We start from the raw sequence: 21762 nt of genomic DNA, 5'->3' as shown, positions 1-21762 counted from the left end.
CGTGTTACTGTTATGTAACTATTCTGTGATTAGCTATACAATTCCAATACACAGTCACCCCTTTGGTAGACAGTATCAGTGATGAAATCCTATCAAAGTATAGAATGTTACCATAATGGAATGCATTTGCAAACGGGCGAGTTCACCTTGGATAGGTGGAGTTTGCACATTTTAGACAGTTCCATTGGTCCTTAACTGAAATCACCCACCCGGGTCATGCAAAACAAACTGGCTGACTGAAGGGGGGGGGGGGGGGAAATCACGTAATCCACTACTGCATCCTATCAATATGTTACATAAACCTAACCCAGCTGTTAGGAATGCAGAAGTAGACTTCTACTGAACTGCAACAGAATATACATCCCCAGCATAAAAAAATAATGTTAGTAGAAAACTCCGATTATATTTACACAATGTTCAAATATTTATTTCAAACAGACAGCATCTCAAAGAGAAACAAGAAAAAAAAACATCCAGATGAAAGAGCTCATGACTGTTTTAGTTTTCTGGATTAATTTTTTATTTGAGTAACAAAATGTGAAGTGCCCTCAGCAAACTCCACACAAGTATTCCAACCTGCTGTGTCACAAGTATTTACACCACAAAGGGGTTTCCCTCAGTCCTTCCTTACACCCCCAATTAATTCATCCTTGTATACATCCTTGTATTTCCATGGAAGTCTCTTGGTGTCAAGTTGTCCCAAGTTCTAGTTTGTCAGTTTTAAATATTTAAAATATTTACAGAGTCCAGTATTCCAAAAACTCTTAAATCCCACTGTTGGTCGTATAATGCGGAAACAGATGGAAGGGAACAGCCTTGTCTTGTTTAAGTAGAGAAATGGAACAGAGCTGGTGGAATCAAAAGGGGTTTGTTAGGCTGATACAGTCCTCTCTACAAGATCTCAGTGCATCCCAAATGGCACCCTATCCCCATATGGTGCATTACTTTTGACCAGGGCCCAAAGTAGTGCACCATATAAGAAATAGGATGCCATTTGAGACGTGCCCTAAAAGTTTTTGAAAGTTCCTTCTTCCTCTATGGGAAAGGCTGAACAATGAAATTTGTTTGTACATAATCACTGTACTTAAAAACACACGTTGAAATGTCTATTTTTGCCATTGTTTAATGGCTTCCATGATCCTTTCTTATGAAGATTTTTTTTTAAAAGAACAAAAATCATTAAAATGATGAAGAATAAAAGGCCACCCACGAAGTCACTCATTCTTCTTATTCATCAAACATCAAAATGTTTTCTTCAAAGTAACTCCCTACGTAAAAATAAAACTCCCCAATAAATACAAATACAGCAGAGATATAGGGTTCTGGTGTAGTCCATCCCTGAGCTCGCTCTTTTGAGAAGGACAAAAATACCAGACAGGTGTGAAAAAAAAAAGTTTGAATAGCACGTTATTCCCAAATGTTCCCAGTGTCTCCAGGAGCAAAGATCCTGCCATTCCTCTTGTTTCCTGAGGCTCAACTTGGTGTACATCCACTAATAAGAAGATGTGGTTCCTTTTCCCCGCTGGAGGGGGGTGGGTTGTTACACAGAGGTGATGACAATCATGAGGTGAGGGGAGATATTGGAGATCCGGTTGAGGAGGTCAGGGGCTAGCCGGGATAAGTGGCTCTCTGAAAACTCACATGGTGGGAATATCTGCAACACATAGGCAGGCTGGAGAAGAGAGATAAAAATGGATCAGTTGAAAGACTATGCGATCTAAAGACATGCTCCAAAATGTAAAACATAACATTTAATTTGTACAGTGGGGCAAAAAAGTATTGAGTCAGCCACCAGTTGTGCAAGTTCTCCCACTTAAAAAGATGAGCCTTGTGTAATTTATCATAGGTACACTTCAACTATGACAGACAAAATGAGAAAAAAAATCCAGAAAATCACATTGTAGGATTTTTAATGAATTTATTTGCAAATTATTGTGGAAAATAAGTATTTGGTCAATAACAAGTTTATCTCAATACTTTGTTATATACCCTTTGTTGGCAATGACAGAGGTCAAACGTTTTCTGTAAGTCTTCACAAGGTTTTCACACACTGTTGCAGGTATTTTGGCCCATTCCTCCATGCAGATCTCCTCTAGAGCAGTGATGTTTTGGGGCTGTTGCTGGGCAACACGGACTTTCAACTCCCTCCAAAGATTTTCTATGGGGTTGTGATCTGGAGACTGGCTAGGCCACTCCAGGACCTTGATTTTTCTCATTTTGTCTGTCATAGTTGAAGTGTACCTATGATGAAAATTACAGGCCTCTCATCTTTTTAAGTGGGAGAACTTGCACAATTGGTGGCTGACTAAATACTTTTTTGCCCCACTGTATGTAAATGTAAAGTTATCAAAAACCAGCAGTAGCTGAATGTTTGCAAAAACAGACAGACATCTACAGTAACAAGCAGAGAGACTCACCTGATTGGAGCCTGGGTTGGGGACATTGATGATGCCTGCAGCCAGCTTGGCCTGCAAGTAGTTTATGAAAGCGGTCCTTAGGGCCTGGGTCTGATTCAGGACATCGTCCTGGTCCCGTCCACAAGGCAGAGCTAGCAGGAGACAGAACTCACTCTCCCCCTGCAGGAAACAGGGAAAAAAACACATTAAAACAGACACGTGATGTACATGAACTTGAGAATTTCTTCCTTAAAATTGAATTGGTCGCATTCACTACCAAAAGTAAGTGGACACCTGCTCGTCGAACAGCTCATTCCAAAATCATGGGCATTAATGTGGAGATGGTCCCCCCTTTGCTTCTATAACAGCCTCCACTCTTCAGGGAAGGCGTTTCCACTGTTGGAACATTGCTGCGGGGACTTGCTTCCATTCAGACAAGAGCATTAGTGAGGTCAGGCACTGGGGTGTTGGGCAATTAGGCTTGGCTTGCAGTCAGCATTCCAATTCATCCCAAAAGGTGTTTGATGGGGTTGATGTCAGGTCTCTGTGCATGCCAGTCAAGTTCTTCCACATCGATCTCAAACTATTTCTGTATGTACCTCACTTTGTGCACAGGGGCAATGTCAAACTGACCAGGAAACAGCCTTCCCCAAACTGTTGCCACAAAGTTAGACGCACAGAATCATCTAGAATGTCACTATGTCAGTTGGATGGGTCAAGTCCGGGCTCTGGACATTCCCAAGACTTGTCCCAAAGGCACTCCTTTTTGACTTGAGTGATCCTAGTGATCGCGCGTTATGAATTTGGATTACTGGGCTAAACGCGCAAACAAAAAGGAAGTATTTGGACATAAATGATGGACATTATCGAACAAAACAAACATTGTGGAACTGGGATTCCTGGGAGTGCACTCTGATGAAGATCATCAAAGGTAAGTGAATATTTATAATGCTATTTCTGACTTCTGTTGACTACACAACATGGCTGATATCTGTTTGGGTTGTTTTGGTCTCTGAGCGCTGTACTCAGATTATTGCATGCTGTGCTTTTTCGGGTAAAGCTTTTTTGAAATCTGACACAGCGGTTGCATTAAGGAGAAGTGTATCTATAATTCCGTGCATAATACTTGTATCTTTTATCAATGTTTATTATGAGTATTTCTGTAAATTGATGTAAAACTCTGCAAAATCACTGGATGTTTTGGAACTACTGAACATAACGCACCAATGTAAACAGATTTTTTTATATAAATATGAATTTTATCGAACAAAACATACATTGTGTAACATGAATTGTGTAACATGAAGTCCTATGAGTGTCATCTGATGAAGATCAAAGGTTAGTGATTCATTTCTCTCTATTTCTGCTTTTTGTGACTCCTCTCTTTGGCTGGAAAAATGGCTTTTTTTCTGTGACTTGGCTCTGACCTAACATAATCGTTTGGTTTGCTTTCGTCCTAAAGCCTTTTTGAAATCGGACAATGTGGTGGGATTAACAAGAAGAGTATCTTAAAAATGGTGTAAAATACTTGTATGTTTGAGGAATTTTAATTATGGGATTTCTGTTGTTTTGAATTTGGTGCCTTGCACGGTCACTGGCTGTTGTCCTGTTAGCGGGATCTCAGCCCAAAGAGGTTTTAAGCATGAAACATACATCTCTGCCTTATTTTTCCCAGGAGAGTTTTTTATTCCTGTCTGTGCAATGTACTGAGAACCCAGCTGGCTATATGGACAGGGACAGTATATCCGGAGAGAGCCACGATTCCGTAAATCAGAGTGTTACTTTATTGTCCAGGGACTGAACATTAGCAAGTAATATACTTGGAAGCGGTATGAACAAATGCTCCATCCAATTCAGGAATGTTAGTGCCGCTCTAATATCCAAAAGTTTTTTTTGGCTGTATGTAATAGTGCAAAGGACGTTCTGAGCTAATAATGTGAGAAATAACACAAAAAAAATTACACTAAAGTTGCTTATGAGCCATGAACAAGGCGACCATATCTATCGGCGCCATCTCGCCAGTCCTTAATGATTGGACCATTACTTTAGTTACTGAGTGACTAGTTTAGTGACTAGGTTAGTGAAAAGTGCTCCTCATCAAGTAGCATCCACTCACTTGCTGTTTGCATCCACTTACACTGGGCCAAGTTAACACAATTTAGGATGGACTCATCCTCATGATAGGGAAAATAACTTACCGTCATTCTTCTAGCCACACCATCCAGTTGTGATGCCTCAAGTCTCATTCTCTGGACGATCCGAAGCAGCGCTCCTCCCTCTGGTAAGGGCAGCGATCGTAGAGCCAATGCTTTGTTGCCACAGACAAAATGCAACTGGACAGCAGCTTGGTCATTCTTCAGTGCTAGCAGCCCTTGCCACACTATCGGGTACTTCTGCTCAAACAGAAAATAAAACAGTGATGCAAAATGCTATTTATTTGTAAATATTTAAAATAATATAAAAACAAAAAAAAAATGTGAATAGTCTACCTACACTACACTTTGTCCTGACCACTTTGCCCAAAGCTCTTGCCCATACCTCTCTGATCCTGTTCAGTTGTCGTTCTGGTTTTACACTGGTTTTACTGTCTCTAATTCGCTGTCTGTTCCCCATTTCCATAAATCCTTAAGTGACTCACCGTGAGCAGCTGCACCATGTTGACAGGTTGGTGTCCAACTTGTTTCACCTTGCCATCAGCTTGTGACTGGCTGGGGTCTGTACCCTGAGGCCCAGAAGAGTGATTTTAGTATAAACAAGTTGTTTTTCCAAACATGATTCAAGACACTACCCCATGATCATTATCAAATTGTGCAGAGATACAGTACACTGAATAGTGTTTAACTCACTAAGGCAGAAGTGATGTTGATAGGTGCCTGGTTGACCCCAAAAGAAGTCTCTGGGATCTGGGAATGGACGGCCCGGGTGTTGCTGTACATTCCTGGATACTCTGAGAAGGAAGCTCCGGTCCCTGATGGCAGCAACTGCACCCTTTGTGGGGACGCCATGGCGGCCATAGATGGCCGAATCCCCATCATCCCATCCTTCAGAGGAGAGTGTGGGCTCTTGACCTCCTGTGGCTTTGTGCCATCCTTCTCAGAAACACCTTTAGTCAGCAGATGTGCCCTGGGGGACAGGGACGATGTGATATTGGTAGATGTCGAAGAGGGTGGGACAGTCTCTTGGATGTGTCCCTGGTGTGGTTCTGAGGCAGAGCGCTCTCCCTGCGGGTGGTGCATGAGCACACGCATGTCCCTGGGTGACATGTACGGGTCCAGCTGTAGCCCGCTACGTAGAGCTCCGCGGGGATCCACCTGCATAGTCTCTGGTTTCAGTTGGGTGGCAGATGGTCTCCCTGTGGCCTGATGGAAGCGTCTGGCATCCTCTTGCTCTCCCTCGTGGCTCCTTACATTCCCAGGGTTAACCTTGAGGACCATGTCTCTGCCTACCGCCTGGGGCGAGGTGGGACGTTGCTGGAGAGGACCAGACCAGGGAGAGGCAAGAGGGTCTCCATGCATTCCGAAACTCATCACAGAGAGGGGTGGTGTGTTCACCCTGACCTCTCCTTGGACAAGGTGCCCCATGGGGATTGCTTGGGAGACACGATGGGGTGACATCCTGCCAATGCCACTGTGAGCACTGTGAGGTTGCATGATAACAGACTGCTCAGGGTGGTGGACACTGGTGACATACTGCTGCATGGCGGGAAGGCCAGAGGGCAGCATCCCAGGGAGGCCTTTCGGAGAGGAGCCGCCAATGGGAGAGGACACTTTAGTGAACGGAGAGTGTGGGTGGCCTGACTTTCGAGGTGAACGGGGCTCCTGTTTGACCCCACTGAGATGTGATGGAGTTCTGTCAGTGGCCGAGCCGGAAACAAAGCCTACGTGGTTGCCAGCCGGAGAGGGCAAGTGGGGGCTCATTGCAGGACTTATGGCAGAGTTCCAAGATGGTTTACCCCCATCAGCAGTCATAGCATCAGCCCCATCCACTTTTTTTGGATGCTTCAATAACATTGTGAACTCTGGATGATGGTAACCCATCACTTGTGGACTACTAACCGTCTGCTGGAGCCTCTTCACAACTCCTTGAGGCCCTGATGGGTAGGGAGATTCTAACTTATCCATACCAGTGTTTTCTTGTTTAATAGCGGACACAGGTTGTTGCGTCTTAGGATGCCCATGGTCTGTCTGTATTTGAGGACACTTTGGAGTGTTTGACTGGGAGTGGGTATACATCTCCTGTTTTATTTGGGGCATGGACACAAGCTGCTGAGATTCCATGTCAACTGCAGTAGCTGGTGGGATCTGGCTGATTTTGGCACTTATCCTCTGTGGTCCCTCCTTGATCTGCCCTGAGTGACTCAGCACCACCACTCCCTCTGAGGTATTCACCCTTAGACCTGGGATAGAGCCCGTACCCAGACCGGAGCTCTCAACCAAGTACCTCCCAGCACTTCCACCCTCCTCACCAACTGATGGTCCATGGTACAAACCACTGTCCCTGTCCTCCATGCTGGGCGGCCTGTATGCCTGCTTGGGAAGTGGCATGTCCACACAGGGATTTCTGTCAACCGACATATTAACTTTCTCCATGTCGGGTGGATTGCAAACACGACTGATAACAGAAGTGGCAGTGGAGGCGATAACAGAAATCACAGACTTCGACTCAGGGGATGGTAGTGAGGCTGGGGGCCGGACTACAGGCTGAGCTGGATGAGATGGCAGCCTGTTGTCATTTAGAGAGGCCTTACTAGGTACAACAACCATTGGAGTATTACTATCAGAAGGGTGTGGAGGATCCCTAAGGGACGAGGTGCCCAGATTGGAAGGAACAGTACTACTGCATGGGACTGGGAGTGAAACATTTTTGTGCTTCATGAGAATCCTACGCAAGTCACTGATGTTGTGATCAGTCTCCATGTGCTCAGTGTCAAGGGGAAGTCCTGGGTTCTCTACGGGAGCTGCTGATGCTCTAGGAGAGGAAGGGACAACTGCATCCTTGGACTGGTTGAGCCAATCTGGTGGGGAAACTGGGATCCTGCTTGGCTGTGTGGTTCTGATGTTTGGCCGGGTTGGGGGTGGAGAAAGTGAGGGTGAGATGCACTCCGGTGGTGGTGGTTGTGTATGAGGCTTGGTGAGAGTGGGACTTTTGGTTGTGGGGCAGACAGGTTTCAGATGTTTAGGTGGAGGTTGCTCTGCAGGGGCTGGAGGCAACTTTGATTCTTTAGGCATGTCTGTAGTCTTGGGAGCCAAATGCACCGTTTCAGGCTTCCAAGAGGTGGCTGTAATGACACCAGCAACTGTAGATGAGGGAATACTTTCTGGAACAGGCTGTTCGTTAGAGGGTGTGCTGTCTGATGTGATAACAGAGGTGTTCTCCGGTTCTGATGAACTTTCTTTTACAACATCCTTTTTGTTAGACTTTTGGCTCTTAGACCGCTTCGGTGTTTTAGCTCTGCCCTTAGCACCTTTCCTGGGTGTGGTTGGGAAAAAGGACTCCCCCTGAACAGGAGATATGTTAGTCACAGGTTCAGCTCGCTTGGTCGGCTGGATGAAGGTTGGAATCTCTAGATCTGAATCCACAACAGCACTATTTACCGGTTCTTGAGGCAGAGGGACGGCTATATCCTCACCCATAATGGAATCAATCGCAGCAGCAAGTTCATACTCACTAGCAGGATTGGCTGGTTTGTCTTCCTCAGTCTCAATTTTTAATTCTGCAGGTGGTTGGGCAGGTGGAGTGGGTGGCTCAGCTGGGAGGGTTGGGTCTGTCAGTTTAGCAATGTTCTCCACAGCTTGCTCCAGCTCCTGTTCCTGTTGTAGCAAAGTTTTAGGATCTATTGGAGGCTTATTCTCTGTCGTCACCCCATCTTTATCCTCGTTGCTACAACTCACATCTTGTCCTGGACTAGACTCTAATAATAATGGGTCATTAGTAGGTTCGCCTGGTTTAGTCTTTTTAGAAGAATCATCCTGATTTCCGGGTTCTTCATCCCCCATTTGAAGTAAATCTTTCACCTCAGTGACATTTAGTCTGATCTTGAGGTTCTTGAGGACAGGAGATTTTGGAATCCGTGTCAAGCGTGGGGCTTTTCCTCTCCCACTCTTCTCCAAAACAGGCTGTTCTTCCATGACTGGAGGTTCAGTCTCTTTCTCACCTAATTTAGTTCCACTGGCTTTCTCGTCAATAGGGTCAATTTTCTGCCTGTCTTGATCTCTTGATTTCTCTGTTCCTAGTCGTTGCTTGACATTCTCCTCTTTTTTTGTCACAACTGGCACCACATAATCTTCTTTACATGAGACAGTGGAATCTGGCATGGCCAAATTGTCCTCCTCTGTAAAATCTATCGGTTGAGCAACATCTTCAGGGGGCTCAGTTTTTCCCCCCTTCCTACTGGATCCAGTCACTGTGGGCGTGGGTAACTGACTTGCCAACACTTTATGACCATGAGGAGAATGTCTGCCTTTTGACACTTTTGAGATTCTTTCACTACTCTCTGATTCATTGGAGTCCGTATCCTTGGTCTCCATTTTTGATCTATCCCCTTTAGCTGTTAACATGTCCTCTCCTTTTTGACGATTCTTAGGAGGACGTCCCCGCCTTGAGGTGATAGGTACAAGTGAATCCTGTTCTAATGGTTGCTGAGGGGCTGCTTCTTTGTCTTTGTCTCCACCTCGCTTTCGTGCAGAACGTGGTGACTCAGTTACATCCTTTCCAGCCCCCTTAGTGGCATCTTCCTCAACTGGGGTGGCATATACAGATTTCACATTTCTACGCCTTGCTCTTCCAACATATATACTTTGCTCTGTGCCATGCTCGGGGTCTGCACCATGTATGGGAGACTTGCCTGTGGATTTGGAATCCAAGCTTCCCTTCAAAGACTCCGCTCTAGGGGATGATGCACGCTTTGTGCGTTCACTCTTGCGTGTAAGTGGTTTCTCTGAACTATTTGCTGAAACCAAAGGTGTCAGTGGGACTTGAGTAGGAGACTTACTCTTTTTGTTCTTAGACTTCTGTGGTGAAATTGACTCATCCCTGGTTTCATTATCAACAAGCACCTGTATCTGATTAAGATCAAGTTTCTTTTCCACCTCTGTATGAGTGTCTGTATCTTCAGTGTTGGCATCCTCTTTTGACATCTCATCAACAAGGTTAGGTGGTGTGGAACTTTTCAATTCAGGTGGTAATTCAGGAGATGCCAGCTCAAGCTCAGAACGACTCAATAACGTTTTATGAATATGGCAATCACTGTTGGAAGACTGCTCAGGGGTCAATGTTTTAATATCCTGAGCTATATCTTTAGATTTCTCTTCACTAGGGAATCTTTTAACTTTTCTCACCAAACGAATGGGCTCGGGGGCTACTAAATTAACAGAAGCAGGGGGAGACATCGAACGGGGAGACATTTGCAGGAGGGGAGGGAGCTGTTCATTTTTTATGTTTTCTTCTTTAGTCAAAGGTTCTAGAGCAGCTGGCTCTAGGGATGGAGTAAACATGACACGTGTTTCCACTGGTGGAGACATCTCTTTGGGTGGAAGGAGTGGAGATATCTGCTTGGGTGGAGACATCTGCTTGGGTGGAAGGGGTGGAGACATCTGCTTGGGTCGAGACATCTCCTTGGGCATAAGTGGGGGCTGGGAAATCATGTCCTCAGCTGGGCTAATAGGTTTAATCTCTGAATCCATGACAAGTTCTGAGGTTTTAGGTAACTGCAGAGGTTGCTGTTCTGCCTCAGGTGACTTCTCCACCCTATTGTCATCTATGGAATCTGCCTTTTTCACATCCGGTAGCGGTTGGTCTTTCTGCTGTTGAAGCCGTGTGAACTCCAAAAAGCGGCTATGGAAGAGGACAACTGGTTCTGTGTCAGGCTGCCCGTCTGTCAGGCCTTGCTGACCAGTTTGCTGACCCTGACTCTGCTCAGGGTCCTCATGTTTTCGCTCAAGGTGCTGAAGACGTCTTGAGTCCTGCTCAAATATCGAGCTGTGAAGGAAACGTGAGGCAAACAGTTCCCTGCGTTCATGTTCCTCTGGCTTGGGCTTGGGCTCTTCCTTCCGGTCATCTAGTTTGTCTTCAGACCCACTACTGCGAATTTTCTTCTTCTTCATGTACCAAGAGGGTGTAGGTCGAGGTGCTGACTCAACCTTTTCAGTATCTTTCCTACTGCGTAAACCAGCAAAGTGTGAATCATAGTCCAAGAAAGACCAGTTGTCCTCCCTAGAGGAGGACAGAGACTTTGCTCGCTCTAGCAGGGCCTTGGTATCTGGTGTGATGGTTTGGTCAAGTGCAAAGGAGTAGAACTTCATCCTTTCCAAGGTGGCAAGCTTAGGGTCTGAAAATCTGTCCACTCTCTGCCTGTCAGACAAAGGTACCGAAGTGGAGGGCATAGGAGAGTGTGGTTTGTTCTCTCTATCCTCCTCAGAATCGGATCGTACTTCCCCAGGCTCCAAATCATGCACAATTCCGTACTCCAAACGCTTGCGATGGTGTGGATTTTTTGCAATGCCTCTTGAGAAGTTTAAGTCAGGTAAAAAATCTTGCTTGACTCTGCTTTCCCAACGTTTTTCCCGCTCTTCCTCACTAATTTGTAAAGGAGTGTTTGACTTGGACATTTGCATTGTATGTGTCCTTTTGACTGCCAGCTCCAGGTCTGGGTGGCTTTTATCCTCAGTTTTAACCTCCCTGAGGTGTGACGATACCGCAAAGTCCTCTTCAGCATGATGAGAAAAGTGTTGCAAGCCTGGAGATGCAGTGTTGTTCCACTCGGGATCTTCAGCACGACGAGAGAAGTGTTGCAAGCCTGGAGATGCAGTGTTGTTCCACTCAGGATCTTCACTCTTTTGCCGGAAGCTCCTGTAGACACGGTCCCCCCTCTTGGCACTAATATCTGCATCAAATTGCTCTAGTTTCTTGAGTTTATGAGATGGGAAATTATCTGTGACATCTTGAGGTGGCTTGCCCACTTCATGTACCAGACTGCGGTGTTCAAGATCCTCCCTTTCTAAGTCTTGTGGACTTCCTGGTTTTTCTTGTTTGTCTGGCTCTTGGAGCTGTTGGTGAAGTCTCCTCTGCTCCATCTGTTTGCGGTAACTCTGGGAGAGGTCAATATCCAGAGGCTCTTCCTTGACACCCTTGTCATTGTCCTGTGCACCATATTTGAACGGGCTTGGTGGATCTTGATCTCTTGCATTATCCTGATCCATGTTCCCCTCGTGGGAGAACCTTCTAGACATGCTGTGGCGTTTTGAGTCTATAGGGTCCATGCTCCCCTCGGGCAGCGCTTCCTGTCCTCTCATTACAGGATCCTGACTACCAGGAAACACCAGCCTCTCCGTTTTGGATCTTGAATCCCTCCGCTGTGAGTCTTTTTGTTGAGCCTTATTGTCGCCATCCATCTCTTTTGAAAAGGCAGTGCTTGCTCCAAAGTCTGGGGGTTGACTCCCATCCTCCAGCCTTCTCCTCTTCTGCCGAATGGTCCTCCCACTGGCATCCCCAAAGCGCCTCTTTCTCGCAGCCAGCCGATCAGAATCCATTGATGGATCTTTCCCATCATTTCCAGTGTCAGACTTTTGGTGTTTCTTGGACCGTGTTTTAACATCCTTGTCTGCGATTTCACCTTTCCCTGACTCAAGTCTCTCACTTTTTACAGGCTCATGGCGAGAGGTTGACGCTGTCGGATCTGAAGGAGGAGGGTCATTGTCACCTTTATATATCTGTCTCTCAAGGCTGTCTTGGTCCGACACCTTTCCCCTTCCAGAGCCTCCATCCAGGCTGGGATCTAGCTTGGTCTCAGATGGTGGGATGCCGGGAGATTGCACCTTTCCTTTCCTTGATTTACTCTTCTCCCCCTTTTCTTTGTCACCTTTCTCCTTTCGCCTTCCCCGCTTGCTTTTCTCAGCCCCAGCTCCACGCTCAGGTTCAACCAAGTGGGCGTCTTTTTCCAACCTCTCACTCTTAGAGCTGGCTCCATGTTCCAATGGAGGAGCCTTGTCAGCCTTGTCAAAGCGTGGTGGTGAGAGTGAGCTGCAACTACCACTTCGCTCAGAGGACTGGCTGTAGACCTGCCGCTCTGGGTCTCTGGGAGCACGCTCAGATGGTGAAGGGGAGGCAGAAGGGGTGATCGGGCGCCGTGGATGAGACGGGCTCCACCTGACTCGGTCTGCCTCAAAGCGCTCCCGCTCCCTTTCTCGCTCCCTCTGGATGTATGTGTACTTCCGAATGTCCTGCTCAAAAGGATCTCGATAATCCCTGAACTCCCGAGGGTCCTCATGATAGCGTGGGTCAAAGTGTTCTCCCTGGTAATGCTCCAACTCCGAATACCGCTCACGGCTGCGGGCGGGGTAGTCTCTGTGAGGGTCTTCGGGGTAAATGGTGCCAGGGGTGCGTACATTCTCAAAGTAAGCTCTTTCTGCTGAGAACTCATGGTATGGAGGTCTTGGTCGTTCCTCCCTGTAAAGCAGGGGGTTGTGGAATAGGAGGGGGGGAAAAATGAAGTGAGAACCAATAAGTACACCAGAAAACAAGTAATTCAAAGTATTCCCTCCATTCATCTCATATCACAAATGTGAACCTTACCTTCTTTCAGTTGGAATTTCATAGAAGTCTCTAATGTCTTGCCCAGAGGCTTGCATAGAGCGATAAAAAGCCATCTGACTCTCTTGGCTGGCAAAATCCACCTGCAAATAAACAAATTAGCTCCCTTCATCTGATTTACTGTTAAAATGTCAGTCACTGATTGATTAATGAAACATATTTATTCATACTTTTATTTTGTTGCCTCCAATCTTCCAGCCTTTGGTCTCCCTGACAGCTGCCTGTGCAAAATCTGTGTTGTTATACAAGATGAGAGCCATCCCCTTCAACCTGTCAAATACCACCTAAAGGAAGAAAAGCAGAAATCTTGTTGAGAACAACTTCTCTAATATAGTATCAAAAATGTCAGGGATTCCAAGAACATTGGGGAGGGAAAAAAGGGTAGACCTTGACTACATGTCCATAGCGGCAGAAGTGGCGTGTGAGATATTGCTCTGTGATGTTGGAAGCCAAACCGTCCAGCCAAACACATGTTGTGGGCATACTCTTTCCAAAACCCAGCTGGAAAGGAGACCGAAAACACAGGATGTAAAAACATTGACAATAATAATTGCAGAGGGTAGTTCTGTATCACTGAACTCAATTCCTTTTGTACCAACATGGATAACTAGAGGTAAGGGCAATATAGATTTATGAATAATACCTTGAGCCGGTTGCTCCCTAAATACTCTCCATCCATTTTCTTTATAGCTTTGCAGACACTGGCAATATCAGAATACTGCACAAAGGCGTACTGAGGAATACCATTGACTTTTTTAATGTCAATATCCTGTATGAGGGATGACAAAATGAATAAATATTTAAAAGAAAACAGGCAATTCTCTGGCATTTTTTTTTATTTTTTAGAAGAGATATTTAACTTGCACAACCCATCAGTGTGCAGTAACATACATACCACAATCTCTCCAAAGCGCTGGAAGATATCAAGGAGCTGTTGGTAACTGGTGGTCTTCTCCAAGTTGCCGATAAACAGGGTCCTTGTGGCCTTGGGGTGGAATTCATCAATCCGTCCATCTAATGGCCTGAATTCATTCTCGCTCTCAGTTTCTGAGGGAAAGACTTCTATTACAATCACTAAACAAGACAATAGAAGTACACTCAACAGTATGTGAATGACCGCTCATTACAACTCCATTAGGATTTAAGGCCCAAGCTCAAATAATGAAAGAATTACAGATGTTACATTACAACACTAAAAAGTTTCATACCAGGGCCGTTCCAGACAGAAACCTCGATCATCATGCCGAAAAAAAGCTTTCCTTTGGAGACGTTGAGGGCTTTCTCTTGGTCTTCCTGCTGCCTGAAGAACACCAGACCATATCGGTCCTCTGAAGCCCCGTGGATCTGCACAGATGTCACTTTCCCATGTTTCTTGAACTCATGGAACAGTCCATCTTTCAAACTTGTGTCTGGAAGGGGAAATGAACAGTGAATTGATGCTTGATATGGGTCATACAGCTGCATCTTGAGGGACAAAATAAAATGTTAGGTCAAGGTGGAGAATGGGGGGGGGGTGCTTTGATTAGCCACCTCTACAGCTGAACATGTAGACACGAAATGGCAGAGGATTACAATATTTATTGGTGACCCCCTTCATAATGTCATGGTGCCCAGCAAAGTGTAACCAGAATGTCAAGGTGCACAGCAAAGTCCAGACAGACTGCATGTTTATGAGTATGCTGCTAGGTATTGGTACTTACCTGTGGAACGCACTGGTAGGTTCTGCACCCTGATGCCAAAGCTTCTGCGTGGCTCATCACCTTCCATCACCATGGAACAGGGCTGAGAGGGAGGTGCATGTGTAGCAGAGGACTGAACAGAGCGTGCACGAGACCCTTCACTTGAACTGCTGTTTGAATCGCTGCTGCCAAACGGACAAATGTGAGGAAAGAGAGGGGGTAATGTTCAGAGGGTCTTCAGCTAACTTGACTAAATAAAAGGGTACATTTGTATGCATCTCAAGTCAGCGATATTCTCTCCATAATCCTAGAGTCAAGCAGGATATTTTACAACTGGATAAGTGGAATATGTTCCCTTATCTTGCTACATTCTCTACAACATAGGCTAATTGACTGATGTGTGCTCCATCCATACAAACAATAACATTCACACCATCACAAAAGCACATCCTACCTGCCACTGCCAGTGCTGCTGGTGCTGCTGACAGAATCAGAGCTAGAGGACCTACTGCAGGACCTAGAGCACGGACCTCTTTCAGGGGAGAGGGGGGCTCTTTTGGGGGAATGGGGGGCTTTGGGTGTTTGTCCCGTGGTCCTTTGCGGGGAGGGGTGTCGAGACTGTGAGGAATGAGATGATCGACTGCGGCGGTGATGGTAAGTCCTGTCAACACGACGTCCCCTTTCATCTCGATAGGGGTCACGGCGTGCAGCACTAGACAAGGTGAAGGGATCTCCTCGGATCCTGGACTCAAAATGAGGCTCTGGGGTTTCAAAGCTCCCCCCCATTGCACTGCTACTTCCAGGGCCAGGGCTAACTCCAGCTGCAAACATGGTGCGATCACGGTAATAGTCTGCGTTGTAGTGGCGCTGTCTATCAAAAGTGCCAGTGCGCTCATGGTGTCCATAGGGGCTGTGATCATATGCACGCTCCCGAGTCTCTGAGCTGGTGGAAGACACAGGCAAAGGATGGATGGATAGGGGAGAGAGAGAGTAGATATAGAGAGGGCGAGTGTTAGTGTGACTCCAAAAATACAGATTAGTTCCAACACACAATGAAGTTTAAAATAGGCAGTGCACTGTTAAAATGTCAACTTAAATACACACAAACAGGGACCCCGCTGAGCACGGGTCTATGAAGATACAGGCCAATCATTTGCGATTCCAGTAGAAGCAATAGAATATACGAGGGGCATTTGGTCAATTCAAACTTATGTCATTTCAAACTACGCATTTCTCTAGTATAGGCTACTTATCGTAATGAACGACACCAGCAAAATTCCTGCGATAACTGATTGGTGTCGATAACTTTTTATTTATCGTCCCAGCTCTAGCATAGAGTAAGGTAACCCTTGGATAGGTTTAGTTTCATAAGGGCCATGCTTGAGACTCAAAAATGCATGAACACACATTGTGAGAATTTCTTTGTTGGCCAAACGTAACACAACCACATCTGTGAAACTATTGAACTCCATTGTTTGCATTTATTCTAATTATCTAGAAGCTGTGTCATATCACATTTGTCAGAGTGAGCAAGTGAGTTCCTACTGAGATCAAAAACAATTTCTGAATTAAGTAAGAACAGTGGGTCTTGGCAGTTGAGGGAAATCCTGGTGGACCTGCTAGATCTTAACTAGTCTATATTAAGCCACCTAGTAACTAAGAGAAAAAGCAAGAAAGGGAGGGAGAGAGAGACAGAAAAAGTGACAGAAAAGAAAAAGGGAGCAAGGAAGAGAAAGAAAAACAAGCCCTCTGGCCCAAGCAGCTGCATATTTTCTCTCTAAAAGCTCTAACAATTAGTGCAGGAGACGAGGAAAAGAGACGCAGTGGGCAGGACAATACCAACCTTTTCCAAAAGCAGTAACCGAACCTATAATCCCAAATACAATCTAGGTCGTCAGAATTGTGTGAGCCGGAATAAAAAGCAAAAAATCATTTGGATAAAAAAAAAAAAAAAAAACTTGAGCAAAAAGGTTATTTTGTCTTCATGTGTATAGAGTCTGATGTTCGAGTAGAACACTGGGTAGGGTAGGCATCTTAGGTATAATCCACCATCTCTTAATCTCTTCGTTTGATGTAAAAAGAAAGAACAACCAAAGAAATATTTTTTTTTTATGACAACGATTGATACAGGTTTAATTTGAAAAAAAACAAAACATGAGTCACACTTAAGGGCATAGCGGTGCATTTCAAAAGTGACACTAGAGACAGGATAGACTGAAAACATATCCAACTTGCTAGAAAAAAAAGGAACAAGTCTGAGTTGTCTGCATATTACTGTCCAAAATAGAGATCTGTATTATTCCTCTTCAAAACTAGCAATCCAGTTTGCATACCCTCCAGTAAAAAAACAAACAGCATCTTCTCTCGCCATAATGCACGGAATAATCCTAGTCCACTGCAACGTAATTAATTCCTTAAAATAGCACTATTACATATCCCAAGGGGAAAATAGACAGTCTACTCCCATCACTGTGTAGATGACATCTTCAGGCTTCATTCAGTTTTCTTTGAAAATGCAGACGTTTCTGTTCTTTGTTAGTAACCCCAAATACTGATGCTGAGAGGATATACAGCTAAATCCACACTGAAGCAGAGTAATCCAACAAAAGAAGTGCGGTTACACCTGTGTACATCCTATACCCAACATCCTTACACCCAATGTGGGGGTTACTTCCATGAGGCAGGTACATCCATAACGCATGTCTTCAGTTGTCTTCATGGCCATCTCTCTGAAAAATATTCCAATGGAATTTCTTGATAGGTGTTCCTGTTACTCCTCAGTTTCTCTTTAGTTCCTTTTGATATAAACTCCATACTAAATTACAATTATACCCTGTAAAATGTAAATTCCCTTGTCTGAAAATGATCAACTAGCTGTGAATGATGTATTGATGGGGCCCTGTGATGACAACTAGCCAACTTACATCCTTACGATGGCAACTTACATCCCTTGGTCCATGATGTTATTTAAATCCAGACGAGTAGCAGATATCCTTGGTTTGGAGACTTCCAGAAAAATTCTCTCTGCCCAGCAGTAGAAAGGTGGTGAGGAAAAACCGACAATCCTCCCTGTCTTCTCTGATGAATAGTCCATAGGTGAATAAACCTGCCTGAATATAATTCTCAAGAAAATATAGGGGTATTTAATCCATCCAGGCACCGATTTACTTCCAAAGAACGACGATCCCAGGTAAATCGCGGTTAGAATCCATGGTTTGTAAAATAAAAATATCCGAAAACTCACCAGGATAAAATCCAACAAATGTGATATATCCAAACTCACCAGGATATTCCCCACAAGTGTAATATCCAACGTGAAAGCAGGATACGTCTCACATAATAAATCCAAAATTTTGAATAATACCTCATACATCCATACCTCTTTAATGACCAATAGATTAGCATAAACAATTAACTTCGATCCAGCAAAAAAAGGCCAGGTCTGTGCGGATGGTAAAGGGATTGTTCCCTAGGTTACCTTTATGTAAAACTAAGGAATCTATTGCCCTTGATTTATTAATAACCCAACAATGAAATTATGTTATTGCGGGATAAAATATATATATATATATATATTTACTGACACCACGATCCCCCAGTACTTCAGAGGGAGACTATGTCCACTTACCAGTCTCTTATCCGTTCATACCGCCCCTCTCTGGTGTGGAGGGACACTGGGGGGCCAAACACTGGACCCACTGCCCCCCTAGAGAATCCTGAAACATCCCGCCCGTGACTGCTCGAAGGGGGGTTGTCATCAAGGCCCCGAACAGCACTAGGGACAGACCCAGGTTCGTTGTAGTCAGTGCGCAGGTCTCTGTCCCCCATCTTGTTGACAGCATTGTGTGCCTTCTGTGCACTTTTGATATCCACAAAATCCACAAAGGCTGCCACGCCGCCCTCCGACCCTCGCTTCCGCAGGACCTTGACGCTCTCGACACGTCCATAGCTGAGGAGCAAGAACAAAGAGAGAAAATATGTCACACTATTGAGAGACTATGTACGCGTCCATTCAGACTTATGATATGCACAATAATATAATAGCTAGCCTAGTAGCTAGATTTTTAAACAGCAAAGAAAGCACAGGAGCCTGATTTTGCCTGGCAGCCAATTAGTCAAATTAGCATTAAAGGGAAAATCCACATACATATATATATATATACACATATATGTGTATGTATGTATGTGTGATATTAAACTTTCAAGAAGCAGATGTGGCCAGTGTCACTTTACTTCTTTAAAGTACAATATCTTGAAAACTTGACTGCGAACATGCAAAGCATTGGGACTCTATCAACAGTGGACTAAGAAAAAACCCCACCAAACAATACTTTTGAGTGGACTTTCCCTTTAAAAATGGAGGCCCAAGCATTTTGGCGCCTTTGTGTAGTGAACTTAAAAAAAAGAAAATGACTTTTCTCAACTTAAAGTGGTTATATTCCTTTACTAAATCATCTTACATAGAATATGAGGGTCAGTGGAACCTGTGGATTACAATTATACTTTAATAGAAATCTATTATTAGTGTGAAAATAGGGTGTTCTGCTGTTATTTTGAAGTCATTGAAAAAATGCCAAGAACTCAAATGTTGGTTATTCAATAGTTGCACACTTTCACTGAAACACTAGATCCATGTGTTGGTGTACAGTGCTCATGTTCACTGAATCTGGCATTTAGCTGAAAGCCAGGTCAAAGAACCTAACGTTAGGCTCAAAGTAGTTGATTACGATGTAAATAGTTTCAAATAATGTATCATAACCGCAAGAAAGTAGCTACCTCCTTGCCACTTTAAAGCATTAGAATATTGAGGGATCCAATAACGTTACCTGGCACACGTTTACGGATCGAGAAGAGAGACTGATGATTATGGTAGCCACTTTTCGGACCATATGAACCGCTAAACATTGCAGTTAAGGCGTGATGAATTATGCAGTGAACGAGCGATAGAATCAAGAAGCCCATATGTTACACGAGGGCTTTCATCGTGATAGCACGTTGATTAACTCGCCGCCAGGCAATCAAACCCGATATCGTCCGCTAGGTAATTATGGCAGCTAACGAAGCTAGCAGTAGGAACGTGGAGAAACCATGCATTTAGCGATAAAGTTAGATGACTTTGCATTATTCAGTAATCCGACCAATGATTAACACATAGCCCCTACTAAACATAACTAGTATATGTGTTACCACATCCTTCAATAATACAATTTGCTACCTAACTAGTATGTTAGCTATATTTCTGCTAGCTTGCTGAACTAGTTACCAAGGCATTAACTGATGTAGCTAGCGACGTCGTTAACGTATATCAAGTGAGCAAACGACAAAATGGTAGCTAGTTAGCTGACAAGCTAGCATTCAGTGGCATTTCAGCTTGCTGGATTCCAATAAATTGTGAAATTCTGGTATGTTGTGTGTTTGTTAAAAATATCACGGGGGAAAAAATCTTAAACAACAGAGACCATTTGGTGTTGTATCTTGAAGATGGCTAACGTTAGCTAGCTCAGATAGCTAGCTATTGGACACAGAGCGCGCTGCCTCTCCTCTTGCGTAACTTACCGTTTAAAATGTTCGACAATTTTCTCCTCTCGAACATGTTCGGGTAAATTTCCCACCCAAAGGTGCCTGGTTTCCCGAACCATCATGTACGTTACTTTCCCCCTTCATACACATATGCTCTAGCAAGTTTTGATCTCCGCCGGTCGGGAAGTCCGCCTTACAAAATGAACGACGAGTGATTCCGTGTAATTTTTTTTATCTTGGCCTAGTAAGCTCGGTTCCAATACCTCCGAATGTGTGTGTGTGTTCTTCCCTGTGACGACGGCTTCGTTTCTCATGATTTGCGCGCTCCCGAGATCATGCGACAGCAATTCGAGAGCAATTTTCCGTGCTTTTTACATTTCATAATAATGTAGCAGTCCTTTGACTTTGCATTATAAAACACATCTATGCAGCATCAGGGGTTGTAATTAATCGAGAAGTCATCCTGACTTCGTTACTATGTTGCCTGAGGATGATCTGTGATTATATGCTCCCCAAAATGGCTTATTCCAAGGCAATCCTGTGCTGACAAGGTATGGCACGATCTTTTGCCTGCAGTGAATTGACAGGATAAGCGTAATTCTTCCCAAAACAAAGAGCCTTTATTTGTATAATTGCTTTGTGAATATTCTATTTAAATGGAGGTTGGTTAAGCAAGTAATCTTTGTAGGTCTAAATCATGGAGGTTTTAATGACACCTCTACTGTGTGTGCTCTGATATTGCATAGCACACCATGTCCACCCCTATCATTGTTTATGTTCTCAGAACTATACAGCCCCTGGGTTTATTCCCCTTGCATAGATCCTGTTTTCCTTACATATGCCTATAATTTATTTCATTATTGAATTAGCATGTGTGTTGTGTTCCCTTGAGGAAATTATGCATGAAGCCATACAAAGAACATGCTTGTCTGAAAAAAGCTTGATGACATGGATAGAGGCAGAGCAGCGCAAAGCAATACTGTATAATATATTTGTTTATTTTGTCATATGAAAGGCTATATTGAGAATGGACACGCAGCACTGAGCACTACATAATATTCCAAGAATGCATACCACAAAATACTTAGGACACCTGTTTTTTCCTTGACATAGACCAATCAGGTGAATCCAGGCAAATATTTTTGATGCATTTACTAGTGTGGGTTAAAAACTAGTTAAAAAGTATCAAGTATGAAGTAAGTATTTTAGGCAATTGACAAACATTTATTGCTACATAAGGGATAATTGCAAATATATTTTTTAAATACTGTGATTAAGAAAGTGTGTGACATTCAAAGTCCAAATACTTATTCCCATGATGCAGAATTAAGAAGACCTGTCTTCTCTCCCAGTTTCATAGATAGTTCTCCTTTACAATCCAATCAGGACTGTTGACTTTCAGCTTGCATCTACATTGGCTCCACTGCACATTTGGATGTCTGTGCTGTGATCTCTGGCTCAGTCCCGTCCTGGTTCCTGCCTGGGCCCATATTCAGTGTTTCAGAGTAGGAAAGCTGATCTAGGATCAGGTCTGCCCTTTGTATAAAAGCTAATTAATCTAAAAAGCCAAACTGATCCTA

The 21762-nt window shown here is 44.2% G+C and overlaps 1 protein-coding gene across 4 annotated transcripts; it reads right to left on the bottom strand.

The window, feature by feature from the left end:
* Positions 1–400: 400 nt before the first annotated feature.
* LOC110528407 (msx2-interacting protein) lies at positions 401–21036 on the bottom strand. 4 transcript variants are annotated; one of them, XM_021610452.2, is made up of 15 exons: positions 20219–21036; positions 18291–18611; positions 15117–15605; positions 14684–14847; positions 14192–14392; positions 13879–14042; positions 13627–13752; positions 13371–13484; positions 13154–13267; positions 12966–13066; positions 5243–12839; positions 5035–5118; positions 4595–4789; positions 2418–2576; positions 401–1672 (listed from the first exon to the last, which is right to left on the bottom strand). In XM_021610452.2, exons 1-15 carry the CDS (start codon positions 20302–20304, stop codon positions 1541–1543), a joined length of 10047 nt encoding a protein of 3348 aa, XP_021466127.2. In that variant the 5' UTR covers positions 20305–21036; the 3' UTR covers positions 401–1540. The 4 variants fall into 4 exon arrangements, with proteins under 4 accessions (XP_021466127.2, XP_021466128.2, XP_021466129.2 ...); XM_021610453.2 differs by having other exon boundaries at positions 14684–14844; XM_021610454.2 differs by having other exon boundaries at positions 13879–14030; positions 20219–21035.
* Positions 21037–21762: the final 726 nt, after the last annotated feature.

This window comes from Oncorhynchus mykiss, chromosome 7 (assembly GCF_013265735.2).
Source record: "Oncorhynchus mykiss isolate Arlee chromosome 7, USDA_OmykA_1.1, whole genome shotgun sequence".
NCBI lineage: Eukaryota > Metazoa > Chordata > Actinopteri > Salmoniformes > Salmonidae > Oncorhynchus > Oncorhynchus mykiss.
This window is presented reverse-complemented; position numbering and strand designations above follow the sequence as displayed.

Excerpts from the sequence above, each read along its gene's own strand:
- LOC110528407 (XM_021610452.2), bottom strand. The coding sequence starts at position 20,304 with ATGATGGTTCGGGAAACCAGGCACCTTTGGGTGGGAAATTTACCCGAA. Across the intron at positions 13,753-13,878 it reads AGCGCTTTGGAGAGATTGTG|GATATTGACATTAAAAAAGT; the intron begins GTATGTATGTTA and ends TCCCTCATACAG. Across the intron at positions 13,067-13,153 it reads TTGGAGGCAACAAAATAAAA|GTGGATTTTGCCAGCCAAGA; the intron begins GTATGAATAAAT and ends GTTTATTTGCAG.